The sequence below is a fragment of the Ambystoma mexicanum genome, chromosome 4p (genome assembly GCF_040938575.1).
Source record: "Ambystoma mexicanum isolate Mex_15411 chromosome 4p, UKY_AmexF1_1, whole genome shotgun sequence".
NCBI lineage: Eukaryota > Metazoa > Chordata > Amphibia > Caudata > Ambystomatidae > Ambystoma > Ambystoma mexicanum.
The window spans coordinates 51,821,823-51,843,655 of record NC_090927.1 but is presented as its reverse complement, the minus strand read 5'-3'; the positions used below and the strand labels follow the sequence as shown (position 1 = coordinate 51,843,655).

Genomic DNA, 21,833 nt, shown 5'->3' with positions numbered 1-21,833 from the left:
CGCACACTATGCAGCCTTATTGTCTTTCACTACGCTCCTCACCTTCGGGGCTCGGCCCCTCACCAGGGCCAGCTGATTCTTCACTGGCCAGCTCCTCCTCTGCCGCGGCCTGACAGCTGCAGCACCCTGGTGTCTCCTCTCACCCTGCCAGGCGCCGCCACGGAGCCACGAGCCCCGCCTGCTTTTCTCACCGATTCCACTGGTGTGGCTGGCCCCCATCTGCCCTCTGGGGCCGCCGACGCCCGCGGGTCAGGAGGTCCGGTACTGCGATCCTCTGAGCTTCCAAGGGGGTGGGGGGAGGGTGCCGGCCCAGGCCTCGTGGACACGGCCCGACATGGGTCTCCGCCACCAGGTGTTCAGGGTCTTCGGGGACGATTTCCTCAGCGATTCCAAGCACAGACTGTGTGGCTATTACCAGAGAGTCCGTGGCTGTAAAGTATAAGGGGCAAGGTGTCAGGATTGCAGCGATTTGTCAGGATTGATTAGGAGCCTCCTGGGAGCTCACAGAGGAGCCGCCATCTTGGGTGGTCGTCTAGCGCCCTCAATTGGAGTGGATTTGGCTAATCTTAATGATGGTCTTCAGAGTTTGGCTTCAATTTTACTTAAATCTCTTAGAAATGTTGATACAAGTTTTATAAATTTCTATTAGTCCCCAAACGCATGTCCACCCTTACACTTATTCACACTTGCACTATTTTCTGTATAATGCTTTTCAAATGTTACTTTCCTCTTGGCTTCTGTTCGGCATTAGCTTTGCTCATAAAACAAAGTTCTGTATTAAATATGCCTTCTTTGGCTTAAGTTCCAATTTTCATTCAATTCGGTATTCAGTATATATGTTTTAGCCTTGTTTCAAGTTTTGCCCCACTCGGCGGTCAGTAAGTCTCAAGCGGCACTGCATTACTCACCCGCGCACCGGCTCAGAGTGATTTCCCCAACACTCACTGGTCTACGACTTCCACTCTGGTAGCTCTGGCTGCCTTCTTCTTGTTTTGCTAGTCGACGGACCGGCCCCTCAAGCCACACTCGCACTCCTGCCGGTGTCTCTGCCTCCTCCAAACAGATGCAGACGGCATCCTATTCTTTCTGCTCGCTTGCAGATGCTGCAACAGGCAGCCCAGCATGGAGGCTCCCATTCTTGTGGCAATCCAATGACCCACCTGGTCTGGGGCCTCCATAATTCTCCTGGGCTTTGGTTGGCGTCCTGGCTTCCTGTCGGGCCCCACTACGGCCGCCTCCTCATGACACGGGTCCCCTGCTGGCAGCTTCCACACAGGCCTCTGTGTCTCACTTAATGTTGCTTCACTCATTATACACCTGTAACCTTTCAACAAACAGGTTGCAGGTGTACATTCACCATCAGACCTGCCTGGCCATAGTTAAAGGGACATGCCTGATCCTCACAATTCTTTGCAGACATCTTCCTTGCCCCATTACCAAAGTGGTGAAAAGATGTACTGTTCATTACGCTCAGTCTCCTCTTCTTCGTCCCAGTACTTTTAAATGCCAAATGGGGGGAAATAAAGGAAGCTGTTGTACAGTAGCCTAAAAAGGCCGGTTGAGGGCTAGATTGTTACCCAATAGAGAAATGGGGGTACCTCTGGGCTGGCTCCTCTCTCTTACCCTTTTTCTATGTCTGCAGGATTTATCATTCTTACTGATGTTACCCTGACCCTGGGACAAAGGGTAACAACATCCTACGAATGCTTCAGGGATTATGGGTGCATCTTGGAATGGGAAGGGGGAATATCGGGTCTCTCTTGGGGGCGCCCTCTCTCCAATCCCCAAGAACCCTCCACCCAGGTGATACTCCCTCGCTTCTCCACTCCCAGGGTCAGGATCCAAAAGCGATGGCCTTTCCCTGGCCACCTGCGCAGAGGATCCAAGGGGAGTAGATGTGGGGACGCCCTCAGGTTTCTCACAGTAATCAATAGTTCCTGTGGGAGCTCTTAAAAGTGTGTCAATTAATTACACGGAAGTGTTAAATATAAGGCCCTCGTCACATACCCGGGGGACCTGCATTTCCACTTCTGGGATACCAAGGGTCTGGTCTTGTGCTGGATCCATCAGTGCCACGTGGAGGCCATTACTCAATTTTATGTTCCAATCTCCCCCACATATAATTGTACAATCGTTCAAAGGCTCGGCTGCAACAATGGCATCAATATCTTCTTTAATGGCAGGGACACTATTCAGCTTGCTAGTCTTGTTGGGGCTATTATTAATATTTAATACTATCATAGAAGGGCCTTTTATGCATTTAATGCCTGCATGCACGTGGTGTAATTTTAATCGCACAGAGTTACTGTACAACTCAAAGATGTTGTAAAGGAGGCAGTCATTCCACCATAGTTTCTCCCTCTGCTTCTTTTCTGCTTGTAATTAGTAGGTACAATCTCCATCCAGGATAACCTACGAGCCCCTCCGCCCCCCAAGTTTATTGCCAGCTTAATGATATCACAGTGGATGACATCTGCTAACATCTCATTGGTAGCCAATTTCCCTGCTGCTCCTGCAATGCTCCAGGAAAGAAATGAAAGGATCAAGGTCTCCTGGGGCCTAGCTGGGTCACAGGGTGTAGAGTTACATGTGGTCTGTTGGTTCTGGGGGCTGTCTGGCATAATTATTGGTGAAATATGCTGGCCATGGGCTCTAACCCTCTCTGGAAGCATGCTAGTTAGCCAGTCTATTTCCTCTGGAGAGCGCAGCGAGACACATCTATTTGTGTTTGTACCCCCCTGGTTGTTTTCCTAGGCCCTATTGAGTGACCCTGACCTTAGACCCCCCCCCCTCTTGGACTGAAATAGGAATGCTTTTCAGGTTACAATGAACAGCTGTACAGTGCTGTCTACTCTGTTCATTTCCAGATGTTGGAATGGACTCCCTCACTGCACTGACATGTGATTTACTCATATTCTTCGGCCATCTTATGAAAATGTTTCTTAGGGACTATAAAGGTTTGTGAACTGTAATTCTACGTGAAGAAGCAATGCCGCATGCACAAAGGTTTATTTGATGTGTCAGTGAGTGGCTTTAAATTAAGTAAATGGAAGTTGGACACAGTAGCAATTTACTTTTTGTGCATGCAGTGCACTTGGCAGTGTGTCATCAATGCCCTGACTCTTCAGAGGCTATCCCTGTCCTCTCCTCCCCTTCCCAATAGGCTGATGACCTCCCTGAACTCAGGCTAAAATCCCACACCCCACAATCTAATAGCCTTTGATGCCCCCATTCTAGCAACCTCACCAGCCTCACTCCTCTTCTTCCTTTCCCATCATCGCACACAACCTCCACACATTTCACCTGGCTGTCGCGCCAAACAGACCGCCCCCCTTCTGCACCATGATCCTCACTCCCCATAGCCTCCACTTGGACACCCCTTCATCACAGCGAAAATCCCACCTCTCAAGGGCTATGGACATCCTGCTCATGCTGCTTTGTATTTCTGCAGATTGATCAACTGCTCGCTCACGCGCTCCAGCTGCGAACATCTGGCTTCCGCTCTGAGCACAAATCGGTTTCTGACTGACCTCATACTTGGGTCCAATGAGCTGAGGGACCTTGGAGTATACCAGCTGTGCGAGGGTCTGAAATCCCCAAACTGCCGACTACAGACACTGGGGTAAGTAGACCTCGACCACCTGTAGTATTGTGATGCAGACTCCGCTGGAGTTACCCAGTGCCAGATCTTACGTTGGTGATGTATTGAGCACGGAACTCCAGAACATTATGAGTCTGATGGTGGGGACCCTTGCCAGTGGCGACCATAACAACCCCATGCTTTTAGCCCTTCAAGCATCAGGGACAACTTTAATAAATAGTCTTGCCTGTAATCTCACCAATATACATATTAAACATAGAGCGGACCAGTACGTGCCCCGGCACACCCTTGGCATGACAGGGAAAGTAGTACAAAGCTGCCAGTTCTGTCCCACGTGCAGTGCCGCCACTTTATCAGGATCCGTGTCAGCAGTGGCTTTGTGGAAGTCTGCATTGGGGTCCAATTCCAGGACAAAAAAGGCACAGTTTAAACCTATTGATTTTGTCAAATGTACTTCAGTGCTTCGAGAATGATCAATACAGCCACCAATTTTTACTAAGTCTACTAATTAATGGAGATCACGCCTGTTCTGAATAACTCTGAACACTCAAATTAACAGCGGAATCCCAAATTGCACCCCTCCCTTATTTGGGAAGGGTTCTAACAATATATAAGAGAGGTAGTTGGATAAAACAACAGTTCGACCAGTAATACAGTAAAATATCAAAATATATCACATCTTATTAAAGCTCAATCAGTAAAACCCAACACCATTGTGGGGAAATGAATAGGGCATACATATTAAAAACTATTATAAAACAATAGTCTTGTGACAAATTGTCCTTCGTAATAGGAATATATGAGTGATACATAGACTCATTATAGAGTTCTAGTTATACAAATACAAGTCTAAACTTCTAGTATTTGTATAACTAGAACTCTATCTTAACAGAACAAAGCTGTTTTTAGCGGAAAGAAGACATGTATTCTGATATTGTTTTGTATTTAATTGAGTATTTATCACTCATATATCCCTATTACACAAGACTATTGTTTTATAATAGTTTTTAATATCTATGCACTATTCATTTCAACACAATGTTGTTGGTTTTTACCGATTGAACTTTAATACAATTTGATATATTTTGATATGTACCGTATTACTGATCGACCTGTTGTATTATCCAACTACCTGAATAGCTCCGAGACAGCGACCTTGTAATCCTGAATCCACTCTCGAGCCTTAGCCAGGACCTCCTTGTAATCCTGAGTCCACTCTCAAGCCTTAGCCGGGACCTCCTTGTAATCCTGGGCCCACTCTCGAGTTTTAGCCGGGACCTCCTTGTAATCCTCAGCCCCCTCTGAGTTCACACCTGAGCCTTAGTCTTGACCTCCCAGGAAGCCTGAGGCTACTTCAGAGACCGTTCTGTATCCGTGGCACGGGGGCCTATCAAGGCAAGTCTATCATCCTTTTCAGGTTCAAACAGTTACAAGTAATCAAAGAACCTTTTATTTTGAAAGTTTATCACCGAATTCCAGACATATCCTTAGACTGGTGTTGGGGAAGCCTTCTCGCTAGTGTGCATTTTTCACGATACTTGTCTGTGTTTGTGTGTGTCTGTGCATTCTCTGCAGGTTGTGGCGTTGCTCCCTCACCAGTGCATGCTGTGCGACCCTCTCGTCTGTTCTCGGTGCTCGTTCTTCCCTCCTGGATCTGGACCTGGGGGATAATGAATTGGGGGATCTTGGGGTGACCAGTCTGTGCCAAGGACTGAAATCCCCAGGCTGCAAGCTGCGGAAACTAGAGTAAGAGTCTGCGCATTCTTTCTTCACTATCTACCACCACCTAGGACGGGTCCTCTCCACTGTCTTCACAGTCTACCTTCGCTCCTCTTCTCTCCCTTCCCGCCATGCACTTTGCGATATCTACCTGGAAACACTAGGCATCAGAGACTCCCCTCCGAGCCCCTGATATTATTACACTCTCTGGTTCCATTACCCTGCCTTAGGTGATTGGACTGGCAGCTGGGCCGATGACTTTGCATGCAGAGATTGTAGGGAACGAGTGCCTCTACAAGGTCCTGATGAGGACTCGCTGTGCTCTGTACATCCAAGAAATCCCAGAGCTCTCACTCTCCCGAATGTCCCACACAATTGATATTATAGTTTTGTAGACCGGGGAGGGCTCGTTAATGTTGGATAATGGCCCGCCACCGAGGGCCATAAGTTAGGGAAAGTTCATTATCCCAAGCAATAATGACCCCTCCCGAGGTCTATAAGGCTATTCACACATAGTGGTAATAGCAATACATGTTTTGGAGTTTTGGTGGTGAAAAATAAAAACGTTATTTTAATAGTGAGAAAAGTAAATAGACAAACTGAGTTAGTAAATTAAGTGTGTTTTTATTTTGTAGTATTTAAATAACTAGGCTGTCGTCTTAAGTTAAGCATTTTAATTGCAAACGTGTTTAAACTAGAGCAGGTTTAGCATGAGGGTGGCGGCCTGAAGCTACGGCAGATCATGGGGAGGGTAGGCATTGCACGGTTGGGGGGAGAAAGGGTGCCCGAAGGTAGGGGACCTGTTTGAGGGTGGAAAATTGATGACGTTTGCTGAAGGGAGCTCGCAATATGGGATCTTGCAGAGTTATATTTTGACATACGGGGCGGTGACTAAAGGGTTAGCTGCTATATGGAAGGAGATGCCTGAAGACCCGAGCGTAAGTCCGCTGAGGCAGGTGCTGCTGATCAGGGTTGAGGTGGGGCCAAATTCTCCTGTATTTACCCGGCGGTGAGCAGCGAGGTACCCCTGGAAGAGCTTGCGGTGATAAGTAAGTGGGAAAAGGAGGGGGGCTGCCAGATATCTATAACATTTGGGAACAGATTCGTAAGGTATCAAGAAACGGCAGTTTTCAGCTTATTTAGTCTAATATACTGCACAGAGTCTATGTGACACTGACCCAAATTCCATGCTATGAATAACGCCCTTAGCCAGGAATGCCCACATTGTGGGACGGGGCCAGCGGGACACTGGCATGTGATCTGGGATTGTGTGGTTATTGTCTGCTATTGGGGAGCAGTTATATCAAGGATCAATGTGTTATTGGGTTCCAGTTTTGAATGTGATCCGAAGGTTTGTTTGTGAGGCATGATGTCAGGGGGGAAGCGACACAGATCGTCGAAAACCAACTAGCCCAGTTTTTGGTGATACTTGCCAAACGCCGGATAGCCATTGCCTGGAAGCGGCCCCAGGGGCCAACGGTAGAACAATGGCCGGCAGATGTTCTTAGATGGGGGATGGCGGAATTGGAGATATTGGAGAAAAACAGTGACCCTGAACAGGAGGAAGGGGTGGCAGTGGATTGGAGTCAAATGTTAAATGAGTTGTGTTGCTCTACAGGTCTGAAGGCCCCGCGAGGGAGGAAAAGGGAGGGAAACTGGGAGATGAGGGGAAGGGAAGTAAGGGGTCGCTATGCACTTTAATCGCTTGTTCAGTGTCACTATATACTGTGTATAGGGTTGTGGGGGGTTGTAGACCAGGCGTACTCCAAACGATTAAAAGTACTGGGAGAGAATAGTGAGGGGGGCACAGGCATGTGCGGCTGTGGGGGGGATGTTACTGTTTGTTTTTCATGCAAATAAACCAATAAAAAGGATTGGGGAAAAACATGAGTGTGTATTAGAACCCGTATAAAAAGTAAATTGTTTCTCTGTAAGAAAGTGAATGTATTTTCCCATGTTGTAGCTTTTGTTTCTGTTTGTTAAGGAGGCTATTGCAATGGAAAAAGGCCATCCCAGAGAAGAGGCGTCTTGTTGAAACAGATCTTGCGTGTAAATTGCATTGTTGTTTTTGCTTGGTTTTGTAGACAGAATGTTCAGAATGCAGTCAATACCAGCAGGTATTGACTGCATTCTGAACATTATGATTGGCTGAGAGGAGATCAATAACGATCTCCATGTAATGTAATGTCATTTGTAATTTAGCACCTTTTCCCATTGGTATGGACTCAAAGCGCTGTAGGTGAACGCCCTTTGGGGGACCGAAGTCCAAGCTACGGGAAATGTGTCAGAGGAGTTTAGAATGCGTGTGTGCATTTTAACCAATACGAAGGTAGGTAGGGGTGGCCAGGTCCCTGTTAGCTACCCATGTCGAGCTGGCATGTGGATGGGCGCTGTCAGCTAGTTGGGAGAGTATGTGACTGCAGGAGACTCATTATGTGTCCAGCTAGACTGAATTTCTGTCGTGGGACACATGATAGCAGATGCATGCGGGTGGGTCCCTCCAGCACGGAGTGCCATACTTAGCCGTGTGTCCCGGCTGGTGTCTTGGTTTCGTAGATCTGGCGTGGATCCTGTCCTGTGGTCTGTTGGAGTTTATTCTCTCCGTCATGAGGGGTTCATTGCAGCCTCATCCTTTTTGACAGGTGGTTAAATAAGGTTAAATAACCTGAGGTGTGGCATGGGTTCGTCATGTGTCGGGGTTTGAGAGCCTTCCGGAAGGCAAGGTGATTCTCTAAGTGGCAGATGCTGTTCCATTGCTAAAATCACTGACAATCTGCAACAGTTAATGTTCAACAACAATCCCTTCTCTGCCGCCACTGCCATCTGATTGCTTTCTTTCTTTGTCCCATTACTTTCTTTTGATGCATTGTACATACCTTCAACAGGCGCTCCATTGTACCAACGAAATACAAATCTTCTAAGGGCCCGCTCTCCTCTAGGCAATGTGGCCTCTGGCAGCCTATAAAAGGGGCACCACACTGCCCCCTTGTGTGCTCGCATCCAAGCCACTCAAGACGTTCTTCACAACCTCTTTTAAGGGAGGTCGAGCAGCTGATGAGTAATGTGGTGAGGAAGAATGTTTCAGAGTGGTGGGGGTTGCCACTAGGGAACTACCCCCCATCTCTAAGACAAAATATTCCTTACAGCACCAGCTATTTTCTAAGAAGACTTGCCACAAAGCCATCTGTTGTAATACAATCTGCAAAACTTACAACACCTTTGCAGCCGCGTAGGTCAGTACCACCAAATGCATAAGCCCATTGTGGCATCTTGTTTGGGAACTGCTGTCTTGCAGTGAAGTGAGAGGTGTGTGGGAACATTGGGGTTCATTGTGCATAAGTAATAAATACTTTGGGCACAGTTCCCATTGTTGTGACTATGTAAGTGCTGACAAGGCCTACAATGGTTGCCGCAGGCTATTCGTTTCGTTGCCACCAGGGCTTTTTGAGCCGTCATGCTGTTACAGAAGCCTAGTGAATGCCTATAGATTTCTAAGCTGGTATTTAAATTGCTGCTGTGCCATCCTACGGTGAATACAGTTAGTTACCTGGTTATGCGCAAGGACACACATAACTGCTGTAGTCACTGCATGGTGTGACGATTCTTGGGATCTTGTCACTTCTCCCGAAAGGGGAGTCCTTCCCTGTGAGGCTAGGGAGGTGAACCTGCTACGTTACATTAACCCTAGCGGTGGTGGTAAGCGGGACCTCACAATGAGATACTCCTCTCTTGGGGGTAAGGACTCCCGTTTCATGAGGGAACTCCCTAACCCTCACCCCTAAGAGATCCTGAGACCCTCAATGTTCCAAGAGACCCAATCTGAACAAACTAATGCGTGCTATTGTAATATCTCTTCTTGTATTCAACTAAAACCGAAAACCACTGAGATGAAGAAGAGCAAAAGAAACATGAAGATTGACCTAGGGTTGGAACTAAATAGTGCTGGGAAGAAGAAGAGTGAAGGCGTAATCACAATGACTCCTTCAATAAAGACTAACAGTACTGGGACTAGTTGGCCCCAAGAGGTATAAAGAGTACATATTGGAAACAAAAGAGAGATTATGATCCTCTGCTGGAGAGGACCCAGCAATCTGGAATAAAAACAGAGGAAGGACTTGCCCAAAGGATAAGCTCCAAACTGGGAAAGATAAGACAGTAGAAGGCATTTGGTCCTCTGCCTAGAATACGATGTGCAGAGGTCGGAGAGGCTCTCTGTGAGTCGGTGACCAACCGACTCTCTCGAAGATTGGGAGGAACCAAGCGGTGGCATGACCTCAAGGAGGTGGACCATGTGGTCCGCAAACAGTGCAGGAACCGCTGCAGCAAGGGCTCAGCGGAGCCGCACAGGATCCCAAGAAGCTGAAGAGAGACATATGGGGAGCGTTTGCATAAGAGAAAACAACCCAAGACCCAGGGAAGAAGCGGTGACGCGCACCCACTGGGATTAAGGTAACGGAAGCAGCAGGAGATCCGGGTGAGGCCTGTGAAAGTACAAAACTAATAAGAGAAGTGAAGAATCATTCGGGAGTAATCTCCCTCATCACAGTGATTGTGGACCCAGCAAGAGAAGTGAGGAATCATCCAGGAGTAATCTCCCTCGTCACAGTGATTGTGAAGCCAGTAGGAGAAGTGAAGAATCATCCAGGAGTAATCTCCCTCGTCACAGTGATAGTGAAGCCAGTAAGAGAAGTGAAGAATCATCCAGGAGTAATCTCCCTCATCACAGTGATTGTGAGGCCAGTAAGAGAAGTGAAGAATCATCCAGAAGTAATCTCCCTTGTCACAGTAATAGTGAAGCCAGTAAAAGAAGTGAAGAATCATCCAGGAGTAATCGCCCTCATCACAGTGATTGTGGAGCCAGCAAGAGAAGTGAAGAATCTTCCAGGAGTAATCTCCCTCGTCACAGTGATTGTGAGGCCAGTAAGAGAAGTGAAGAATCATCCGGGAGTAATCTCCCTTGTCACAGTGATAGTGAAGCCAGTAAAAGAAGGGACGAATCATCCAGGAGTAATCTCCCTCATCACAGTGATTGTGAAGCCAGCAAGAGAAGTGAGCAATCATCCAGGAGTAATCTCCCTCATCACAGTGATTTTGGAGCCAGCAAGAGAAGTGAAGAATCATCCAGGGGTAATCTCCCTCGTCACAGTAATTGTGGAGCCAGCAAGAGACGTGAAGAATCATCCAGTAGTAATCTCCCTCATCACAGTGATTCTGAAGCCAGCAAGAGAAGTGAAAAATCATCCAGGAGTGATCTCCCTCGTCAAAGTGATTGTGAGGCCAGTAAGAGAAGTGAAGAATCATCCAGGAGTAATCTCCCTCATCACAGTGATTGTGAAGCCAGCAAGAGAAGTTTAGACTCATCCAGTAGTAATCACCCTCGTCACAGTGATTGTGAAGCCAGCAAGAGAAGTGAAGAATCATCCAGGAGTAATCTCCCTCGTCACAGTGATTGTGAAGCCAGCAAGAGAAGTGACGAATCATCCAGGAGTAACCTCCTTCGTCACAGTGGTTGTGAAAACAGTAATATCAGTGACAGAAGTTGTGAAATACATGAGAGGAGTCAAGGAGACTTCGGGAGCTATCCTCCTCATATCAGTAGTTGGGAAAACTACCAACCAAGTCTAAAAGTGCTCGGGGGACATAGTCAATGAAAACATTAGTTAGAAAAGCAATATTGTAAACCAAGGCACAAGAGGCAGACGAGAGACAGTGATAGTATCAGAGTTGAGGGAAGAGCCAAACCCTGAGAAAGAGACACTTATTCAGAAGAGTGATTTGACCATTGAGAAGTGCTGCAAAAGCCTGATTGAGGAACTGCATGGGCTAATCAAGTATATGACAAGCGAGTATAAGAAGATAATTCGCTAAGGCTGAGTAAGCCTGACCAGAAGAAGGGAGTCATTCTCCTGGGTCCCTTTTTTTGTTTGTTGCAAAATCCTTTTTGTTAATGGTAGAAGGGTTTGCAATTGCCAAGAGCTGGAAGCTATTTAGCTTCTGGTGATAGAGCAGAGGAGCCTGGTTAGCTTGAAACCAGCAGCTACCAGGAGCTACTTTTGACTCCACCGGCAAGGCGTGCTATATACCTATGACGGTGTGATATTAACTGTGAGGGTTAGGGAATATGTATAAAGGACTCACCTAAGGGACATTTGAAGCATAGTCCATAATATATAATAGAAAAAAGGGTATCTGGTAATAAAATCACGGCAATAATGTTGCGGTAAAAGAAAATCACGTAAAAAATGCCATGGTTTGACCCGGTAAAAGTGTGCCCCATTATACCATTTAAGGGGAGCAGGGGTTGCGGGGGTGTCCCCCATCCCCCTTAAATGGTATAATGGGTCCAGGGGATGCGGGGGTGTCCCCCATCCCCCTTAAATGGTATAATGGGTCCAGGGGTTGCGGGGGTGTCCCCCATTCCCCTTAAATGGTATAATGGGTCCAGGGGATGCGGGGGTGTCCCCCATCCCCCTTAAATGGTATAATGGGTCCAGGGGATGCGGGGGTGTCCCCCGCATGTTTTGCATGGATTGCGGCGCAGAAACCCTGGCATTTCTGCCATGATATTTTGTTACCACAGCATTTTTTGCCACGATTTTATCACATGGAACCAAAAAAAGGTAGTTTGCATCTTGCACACAAGATCGATTTGCTGCGCAGTAGCTGCTGGTTCCCCAGAGGTAGCTCCTGGCTATCAGGTGATGCAGTAGGGCAATCCCCGTAGCCATAGAGGCAGCTGCCGCCTCCTTCTCACGTACCACAATGGCTGTAGCCTTTTTTGAGCATACAGCCTGCATGCGCGTCTGTGTTGACGGGAAACTGGTTCTCGCTGAGTACATACCTCATTCCATCTTACTGGTAAATGTGACTGCAGCCTGCTCACAGATCTGAAGCAAGCCCCACACATGGTCTTCTAGCCATGTAACCAGGCAGCATGGGTTTCACATCATTTACCTGTAATCTCAAGCCTGTAGTCTCAAGCTTTACTGTTTTTGGAAGGTTCAAGCAGTGTTACACTAACCAATGGTTAGGAAAGATTTTCTTTTGCTGCTTTTCCTCCGTAGAACTTGTCCTGACTTTTTGGGGGCAGGTAAAGCCTTTTGGTTTCATTCAGCTTACTAAGCTCATCTGTTTTGGGGGACACTGATCAATCCCTCTGGCTTTCAGTGCAGGGGGGGCTATTTCTCCCATTGTGAAGGTCCCTGTTTATTTTACACTGCACCCATCACCTTACAGTGACGTGTGGTAGGGATACTTTGTGTCCCTTTAACTTTGTTGTTGATAACGTTGTGGTAACCTGCATGGTGTGTCCATGACGGGCTGGCGGTAGCAGATATTTTTCTACAATTTTCTTTATATTCTTGCATGTACACTTTGCATTTTACTGCACCATAAATTGTTGCTCGCCAATCGCTCTGGCCCATGGTGTGGTGGCCTACAAGGAGGTGCTGAATGGGTGAAACCTCAGTAGCAATATAGCAAGGACAGAGTCCTGTACTATGTAGGAATGTTGGGCAATAAGCCTGCTGTGGTTCGAGCTGGCTAATTTTTATACATGCAAGATTTGTGTTTGTTGCCTCTGTTACACGGAATGCATGATTCGAATAAAGGACACGGCACCAGAGCTTATGGATCAACGTCTTGCTTTAGTAAACCTTAACTATGTACTACCTTCTCATTCTCAACTCCTCCCCTTCCTCTTTCATTTCCCTTCCACCCGCCAGGCTCATGTCTCTCCCTTAAAGGGGCAGTTATGTGTAACATCACCGCCGAAGGTTCAAACGTCTGGCTTAACATTCTTCAACCAGGCGAGTGGGTTTCCTGATCATGCGCTGGGGTTGTGCGCTTCTCTCGCCAGGTCCTTCCGGCTCTGGTGCCCGGAATGTCTCTGGCACCAGATGGCGGGCCTCTTCTGGAGGAGACCACGGAACATTACGCGGCTCCCTTGGTTCGGGATCAGGCGCAGGAGGGGATAGGTCGCAATCCTCTCTTTTTATGAGATGTCTGAACTGCGAACAGTTTCTTGTGACTTCACGGTCCGCGTTTTGAGCAGTCACCATGGTCCCTTTGATGGTGACAATGTTTAGTGGATTCTATGCGTACCTTGTGTTAGGAAAGATTTCTTAATTGTGGGTAATTTTCCTTCCATGTGGCAAACCCTAAACTTTTTGCTGTTGTTTTCAGCCATTCCATTGGCTTGTGGCCATCTGGGTGTTATGCTTTGCTGTGTAAACCCCATATGTTTTTTTTTCAAAAGCTGCAAATTCGTGGCTGTTTAATGGGATCGCGTTATCGGATTTGATGGAACTCGGGATGCCCCACTCACTGAGTACTTCGTCGAACGTTGCGGCCACATGGGAGTATGCAGTTGTTGTCATTTTCTTGACAATGGGAAATCTTGAATATTCGTCGATAAACAGCAGAAGATATTCACCCGACTCCATCGGCCAGTAGAAGTCGACTGCTACTCTGCCCCATGGCCTGCTTTGACTGAGGTGGGATGGGGGCTTCCGCTCTTGCTGTACACTGGCATGCCAGGCAGTTTTTGACCCAGCTGTCGACCAGTGAGTCCATGAAGGGGAACCATACATGGCACCGCAGCTGCCTTTTCGTGTTGTCTGCTCCTTGGTGCCCTTCATGTGCTGTTTAAATGACCTCTGCTCTGAAGCGTTGCAGGGATGATTAGCCGACACCCTCTCAGTAGAATGACGTGGTCTTTGACTGCCAGTTCTGTGTGTATTCTTGCCAATCTCTCTAGCTCTTCTTTGCACACCCCAGGTGGTTTAGAACTGCATGACAGTAATCTTTCCAGTTGTTGTTGCATGTCAAACTAATGGCCAGTGCCATGGATGGGTCGGCTGCGGATGCAGTCGCAGACCGTCTCGAGTGATAGTGCTGGAGGAAGTGCGTTTGCGTCCACGTAGTTGATGTATTCAGTGTCGCCTGCTGGGTGATCGGCGTACCTGCCGGATAGCGAGATAAGAAGTCAGCTGGATTTTGATCGCGCCTGGCCTGCGGATGATGTCATAGTAGCATTCCTGCAATCTGATGGGCAGCATCTTCGTGCACGGATTTCCAAAAAGGGACAGCAACGCCTAGTGGTCCGTGATAAGCATAAATTTCTTTCCAATTATGAAGTTATGGAAATGTTCACAGGCCCAGACTGCTGCCAGGCTCTCCTTTTCGGCCTGCGAGTATGCAGATTCAGGGGCTGAAAGGGACTGCTCGCATAGGCGACGATGTGCTTGAGGTGCGTATCGGCCCCATTCGTCTGCGCCAGGGTGGCCCCAAGTCTTCCAGGGCTTGCGTCAACTATGATTTCCATGTGCCAGTTGGGGTCAAAGTAAGCCAGGCGGCGTGCCTCTGCCAGGACCGCAGGTTGGTGATGGTACTGACTTTGTCAGGATTCATGCCGTCGGCAGAGAAAATGTGACCAAAAAATGTCTGGTTCTTCTTGCTGAAACAGCACTTTTCAATGTTGAGCGTTAGGTCGGCCTTCTGAATTGGGGTGCATGTCGCTAGCAGGGCTGCATCATGGTCCTCCCATGATGTACCGAATAGAAGTATATCATTGCTGTAATTTCGCGCGCCCTTGATGGGTCTGCTCACCTGTCTTATGGCCTCCTGGAAGATTCTGACTGCAGAGGAAATGCTGAAGTAGAGGCATCTGTACCAAAATAGACCTTCATGGGAGGCGAATGTGTCGATGCCTCTGGATTCAGGGTGCAGCTCCAGCTGGTGGGACATTGAAATAAGGTTGAATTTCGAGAACATCACAGAATTGTTGACCTGGACAATCATGTCTTCTGTGCACGGCCAAGGATGGCGCTCTCTCTGTATGGCAATGTTCGCCATCCTCATATCTGCACACAAACGTAGTCTTCCACCTTCCTTGGGCACGATAACCAAAGGGGACACCCATGGGGAGGAGCGCCCGTCGCTGGCTCAATGATACCATTGCTAAGTAGTTGGTTCAGTTCTCTTGAGAATGCCTCTTGTAGATGAAATCCCACCCTTCTGGGGGGCTGGCGAACGGGACTAACGGATTAATCTATGTGTAATTTAATAGGAGCTCCTTTGAGTTTCCCGAGTCCTGTGCATAGCTGTGGGAGCAACATCACGATCTTCTCCTTAGTGATGAGGTTTGGCCCTGTGAAGGCGGTGTTGATCATGTAAACCTTTTCTGTCCTGTCGCTTCTCAGTGCAGTTGAATGAATCGCTTCCCCTTCGCGAAAGTGAATGTCAATGAGGCCTAGGTAAGATGCCGTATGGTAGCTGAGAAGGCAACAACCTTTTGTCGTGCTTCAGATGACATGGATGGTGGTGTCCAATGTCAAACACTTATGTATGAGTTGTCGCTTGGAGTGTCCAATGGAGTGAAGGGGTAACGTCGCCCCCCAATGGAAGATCCTTGAGTTTGTTTTCTCATGCGTCGGCCTCGTGGGAATCTGCAGACATTCCTGCTCCCCCATGATATTTACTCTGGTGCGAGAATCGACTAGAAAGCAAAAATGCCTGTTTCTGATCTTGACTGGTATTCTAGGCACCTCTCTCGCTTCCCGGTCATCCTGGATGTGGTTGACATATTCGTCCTGGTATGCTTGGTCATAGTCTACTCTTCCATGAGCGGGTGCAAACTGTTGTTGTTCATTGTAGTCCTGATAAATGTGTGGGGGTCCGTCATATTTGTCCTCAAATCGGGAGGGATGGTCGTGGGATTTGTAGTTGTGGGCATAGTCTGGTGGGTGGTACTCTTCTACTGCTCGGACGTATCACTGTTGTCCTGGATGGTAGAACCGGGTTTAGGTAGGCTGGGGCTTGCAGGGTTCATCCATACATCCTGCTCTGTGGTTGCGGGTTCATTATCGGTTTAGGGAATGGTCTCCCTTCCCTGCAAATGGATTGGAAGTGGCCTTCTCTCCCGCAGTTGACACACCTTTGCGAGAGTGCGGGGCAGGTCCCTGAGTGTGGGAAAGCCATTCCACAGTGGTAACATTGCCTTTGTGGTCTGGGTCCAGTCTGGTTGGTCACTTTGTAGGATGTGGCCCCTCTGTCTCCTGGTCGCTGGGGTGCTGGTTGCATAGCGGCAATGAGTTTGGTTTTGTCCTGTTTTGCATTGGCGTTGTCGTCATGGAGGCTGCTTGGGTATCAACTCTCTCAAAAATGATTGCCAGCTCGCTCACTTCGTCATTCGATAGAGAATTTTTCAGCAATTGTTTCCTGAGGGCTGGTGATAGGTATCCCTCTATCACATGTAGCCGTATTGCTTCATCCACGGAGATTGCGTGAAACTGACAATGGGCACTCTTTACCCGAAGGCGGTGATGAATTTTTGACAGTCTCTTCCGCCCTCTGCGCACCCTGGTTGAACATGTATCTCACATAGTCTTGGTTTGGTTCAATTATGAGTTTTCTCTTTTGGGCAGGGATTAGTGAGGCGAAGTCTGGTTGGTCTTCTGGAGGAATCGTCTTGACAGTGGTCTTTATCTCACTGCCAACCAGGTTAATGAACATATTGAGTAGGTTGTGTGATTTCTCTGCCCCTGCTGCTTTTACAAAATGGTTAAAGTCCTCCAGCCGCTCACTCCACCTCGGGCCCTTGTCCGCTTGAGGGGTCATGGTGAAGGGCAGTGGCATGCACAGCAAAACTGTTTTGGACGTGGGTGCAGGGGGGCATTGTCCCTGGGTTGCTCATGGTGGCAGGTGTGATAGTTGAGGTGCGGGTCACACCCTTGCTCTGGCTCTCTTTTGTAGTCGATGCAGCAGTGTTCTTTTAGGGGATTAGGCAGCCATCTGAGGTCCCTCTCCCAGAGTGGGACTAGGGCCTAGGCGATTTCCTGTATGGGAGGCTGATGTTTATCATGCACGTGTGTCTTATGAGTGCTGGTCTTTTTGCAAGGACTCTTTGTGGGTTGATGTTTCCGGATAGTTCATTTATTCTCTTTGGTATCCCTTTTATTTTTCTTAGAAGTTAATGCAGGGCTGTGCGTGGGTTGACATGTCCTGGAAGTTCAAAACGCACCCTCTATTTCTTCCCCTTTGTAGGTAATGGGAGTTTCCTTTTAGTCTATACGTTTCTGTGCCTTTCCTCCTTTTTTTAATTTTTTCTCCAGTCTTCACTTCTAGGGAAGTCTCGCACACCATACTCAAATGGCCAGTGCTTTAGAACCACATGTATTTTAATTTACCTGGGGAGGCTGCAATCGTGTGTGCACTGAAATAAATGTTATGATTAGCAGAAAATCCCAGATGTGCTTTTAAAAAAATAAGTATAATATCTTAACTGGCCCGACACCTTCAAACTGAACACCCCCAATTCAGCTCAAAATGCGCTATCAGGTGTATCTGCAGGGAGATTTGGTATTTGGCACAGGAATTTATTTTGTAACCCCTCCAGGACATGACAAATTGAACCACCCTAGATTTCGCTGCCATAAAAATCATGGAACAGACCTTTGCCTTACATACCTACAGGCACCTATCCAATAAGAATGCCCCAAACTTGAAATTAAAATGTATAAATCCCTTTAATCCTTAATGATGCGCCTTCAGCTGTCTTTTGAAAATGATTGACCCAATCAGCGCTCTCTGAGAAGAGTAGGTTCAAATAAAAATGAGACTTCCCCTTCATCTCTAGATTCATTTAAAAACTAGCTACAAGGTTTAACTCCTTTCCCGAACACCATAATTTTTTTTTAATCATATTTAATTTCAAACTTAGTTCTCAAACTAGTCATTTGTGTTTAGCAGGCCCTATTGGAGACCTGCCGGGGTTAAGCCCAAATAAGCTGTGTCTTCGGTTTAAAGATGCATGCTAAAAAATGTACACTTCGAGAGGGTGGGTTAACTTTCCTAAGAGAAATACTAGAATTAACGACTGAAAGGAATACATTGGGGCCAACTGACATTGGTGCTTTTCACCTTTATTGGTGGGGGAAAACAATGTATAATTCCCATATCTTTTATATCGGAAAGACGCTCAAATGTCTGCGTATCATAGTTGGATGAGATTTAATAAAACATTAGGGACCCCAATAAAATGTAAATTATGCCACACTGTTTCTATCAATCAAATCAAATGTTTTCTCCAATCCGAAAAAAGAAAAAAATAACCTGGACCTCTTGAACTTGGGGATTCTGTTTGTCAATAGCTCTGTCCCGGATATTTTCCACTAAAGACTCAAACTGACAGTTTCCTTTGTGGTCTCTGAACTGCTTAATAGTTTTAAGAGAATATCTTCTTTTCTTGTGATTTAGTAATTCCTTCCAGTGCCTCTTTGTCGAGCTTAGGCATCGCCAACCAGCCCCTCTGGCTGTCAGACATCTTCTTTGTAGTGCCTACCCTGGCCATTGGAAAATTAACTCAAGAGGATAGTGTTCACTCTTTGCTAACAGAAATGCCAAATTTTATAGCATTCCAGAGGAAAAAACAATCCACAGTACAGTAATCAATGACTGTGCTAGGCCATAAAGACCGCACATATGGAAACTAAGGCACAATAACCATATACTAGTGACACGACAGACACAAGGTTCGATTTGCTAAGAAATCTAGTTTATTTCAAAGTATGTTCAGTCGGCCGAATGGGGTCTAACGTCTCGCAACGTGTGTACCCAGACCTCGTGAGACGCAAGAGAGCGAGCAAGGCTCAAGCAGCAATATATATACATAACATGTAATCTTTGAAGGCAATTCAAACCGCCCATAATGTATCTTTTAGGCTAGGGTTCGGTGATAGACAATCATGACAATTATGACACATTATGACAAGTTTCTATTCAGTCTAAATAAACTTATTCTAGCAACAGTTGCAGAGACAGCTTTTTGTTATGGAGAACATAAAGCTCTTAGTTCAGCAAGGATATCATGTTCGTGAAAGAGACACATTCCTTAGCACGTTATCTATCAGTTTCTATTCATGAACCATAGGTCAGACAGTTCTAAGGCAGAAAATACCAGTCTCTGTGATGGTGGACCGCGGAAAGAATATAATTCATGCTTTAACTGCCTATTGCTACAGCTTTTATAAGACAGGGCGGCACCTGGGCCGCTGATTAGATGCAGTTTCTGCTAATCTCCAGGGATGTCGTGAGGGAGGAAAACAATGTATTTCTGTATCGTTTGGCATTCCTGCCTGGGCTGATCTTTCAACATGCAGGCCGTAGCATGAGCTTGAAACATAGAATACATTTGCACCGTGCATGAGCTTGAAACATAGAATACATTTGCAAAGGAACAGAAATGCTTTGCTTGTATGCTCAGGAGTGCAGCATTTACCACTAAAGATCCCAGAAAATCCATGGCAGAACCCCAAAGTACACCTGAAAATCAGGGTCCCATTTTGACCAATTTTACTGTCCAAACATTTGCACTAAATTTCTTTAAAATATTTTGCTCAAGAACCTCAAAGCCCTGGTAATGTTTATTTAGTACTACTATATTAATGTGTCTAAAATGTACTACTGACCACTCAATTTCTTCAACATTTCCTGTAAACAACCACTTAAAATCAAATGAACTCAAAGGATTTACACATTTCCTTTACTAGAATTGCATGTAATCTAGTAACTATTAAGTACTGCAAATTAAAGTGTTCTATAAGCAGTCATAAGTTTATTACATTTCTAATTTGTGTTGCAATCATTTGTCCGCTAACTGAGCGCCGATATATTCAGGCGAAAAATTGATGTTGCTCGCCATTTCATGTGATATGCACATTTTGCTCATTGTGCACAAAAGGTTGGGGACCCCTGCAACTCTAAAATAGCTGTGCCACGAGAATGTGGCCTCTCTTTGGGCCATCTTGTATTTTTGCCTTCCTCCTGCCTCTAGGGCTGGATTTGTCAGATATAGTAAGCCCTTTCCTGGGCAAATCCTCAACTTTCCTGGAAAAATCAGTGGTATGGGTTTGTGGCCAGATGTGGGGGATTCGACTGCCTGTCCCCCCAGTCCACATCCTGGCCAAAGTGTATCTGTTGCTGGGTGTTAAGACGGATTTCTGAACTCTGACCTGGTGGGCAGATGTTCAGAAGGCCAGCCTAGTTTCTTGGAACAGTGTAACCTCTGGACAAACCAGACCAATCAAGGTAGCTAGGAGATGGGAGGTAGTGTGTTCTAAAGAGAGATCAAAACACTCGGAAGGAGAGAATGGGATTGAAGGGTTAAGTTCACTCTGCCTCCTTTCTTGGACATCCACAGAGGGTGAGATAAGTAGTGAGGTTACTATGTAGAGTAGTGTAGTTACTGTGTAGAGTAGAGAGGTTACTATGTAGAGTAGAGAGGTTACTATGTAGAGTAAAGTGTGAGTTAGCGCCTTGGGGGGCTAGCCACCATGACTGTGAGTTGGGGGTTATGGCCATTGAAATGGCCAGAGAGAAGGGATATATCTGTGGTTCAGCTAGCCTCACCTAATTGCGTGTTCCCTTTCTCTGGCAGTTTGACAGACGCCTCGCTCACAGGTCCTTGCTGCACAGATCTCGCCTCTCTTTTCATTGTAAATGAGTCACTCAAGGAGCTCATCTTGCCTCAGAACAACCTGTCGGATTCTGGAGTAAAACAGCTGTGTGAAGGACTGAAACATCCAAACTGCAAACTACAAACCCTATGGTAAGCCCCTTAGCACCATGTGCTCATTGTTTAGCATAGTCCTCCGCCATGTCATGAGTGCACCAACTAAAAACTGCAAAACACCTCAGACTGCAATGCCAGCATCTGCCACGTACTCATGATCTGTGTACTCCGTTCCCAACCTCAGTCGGAACCCTTCTCCTGCACCCCAGCCTGTTGCCTACTGGTGCATGCCCACGTCCCCAGCCTCCAATCCTCCACCTAGGTCTTCGTCTGCAGCCCATACCTCACCGGGACCTCCTCTGTGGAGCAGCCTCTCCGGCACAGCCCAGCCCTCTTCTGCCATCCAGTTCCCACCCCGCCCCACCAGCGTCTTCTGTTCTACTCTAGAGCATCACTTATGTGGCCAGGTTTATGATCCTCTGTTGGGGACCTCCTCTCTGGATCAGCCTCTCCGGCACAGCCCAGCCCTCTTCTGCCATCCAGTTCCCACCCCGCCCCACCAGCGTCTTCTGTGCTACTCCAGAGCATCACTTATGTGGCCGGGTTTATGATCCTCTGTTGGGGACCTCCTCTCTGGATCAGCCTCTTTGGCACAGCCCAGCCCTCTTCTGCCATCCAGTTCCCACCCCGCCCCACCAGCGTCTTCTGTGCTTCTCCAGAGCATCACTCACAGCCCAGCCCTCTTCTGGCACCCGATTCCCACCCTGCCCCACCAGCGTCTTCTGTCCTACTCCAGAGCATCACTCCAGCCCAGCCCTCTTCTGGCACCCGATTCCCACCCTGCCCCACCAGCATCTTCTGTGCTACTCCAGAGCATCACTCACAGCCCAGCCCTCTTCTTCCTCCCGGTTCCCACCCTACCACACCAGCGTCTTCTGTGCTACTCCAGAGCATCACTTATGTGGCCGGGTTTATGATCCTCTGTTGGGGACCTCCTCTCTG

At 47.3% G+C, this 21,833-nt stretch overlaps 1 protein-coding gene across 3 annotated transcripts in view; it reads left to right on the top strand.

The window, feature by feature from the left end:
• The window catches only part of LOC138452977 (ribonuclease inhibitor-like), a 268,993-nt gene that overhangs the window by 73,713 nt on the left and 173,447 nt on the right, over positions 1–21,833 (top strand). For 2 of the 3 annotated variants that reach the window (XM_069605346.1, XM_069605347.1), the window contains 3 exons: positions 3,452–3,622; positions 5,177–5,347; positions 20,757–20,927. In XM_069605346.1, the coding sequence (XP_069461447.1) occupies positions 3,452–3,622; positions 5,177–5,347; positions 20,757–20,927 (513 nt within the window). The remainder of the gene's footprint in view (positions 1–3,451; positions 3,623–5,176; positions 5,348–20,756; positions 20,928–21,833) is intronic. The other variant, XM_069605350.1, reaches the window with a different exon arrangement.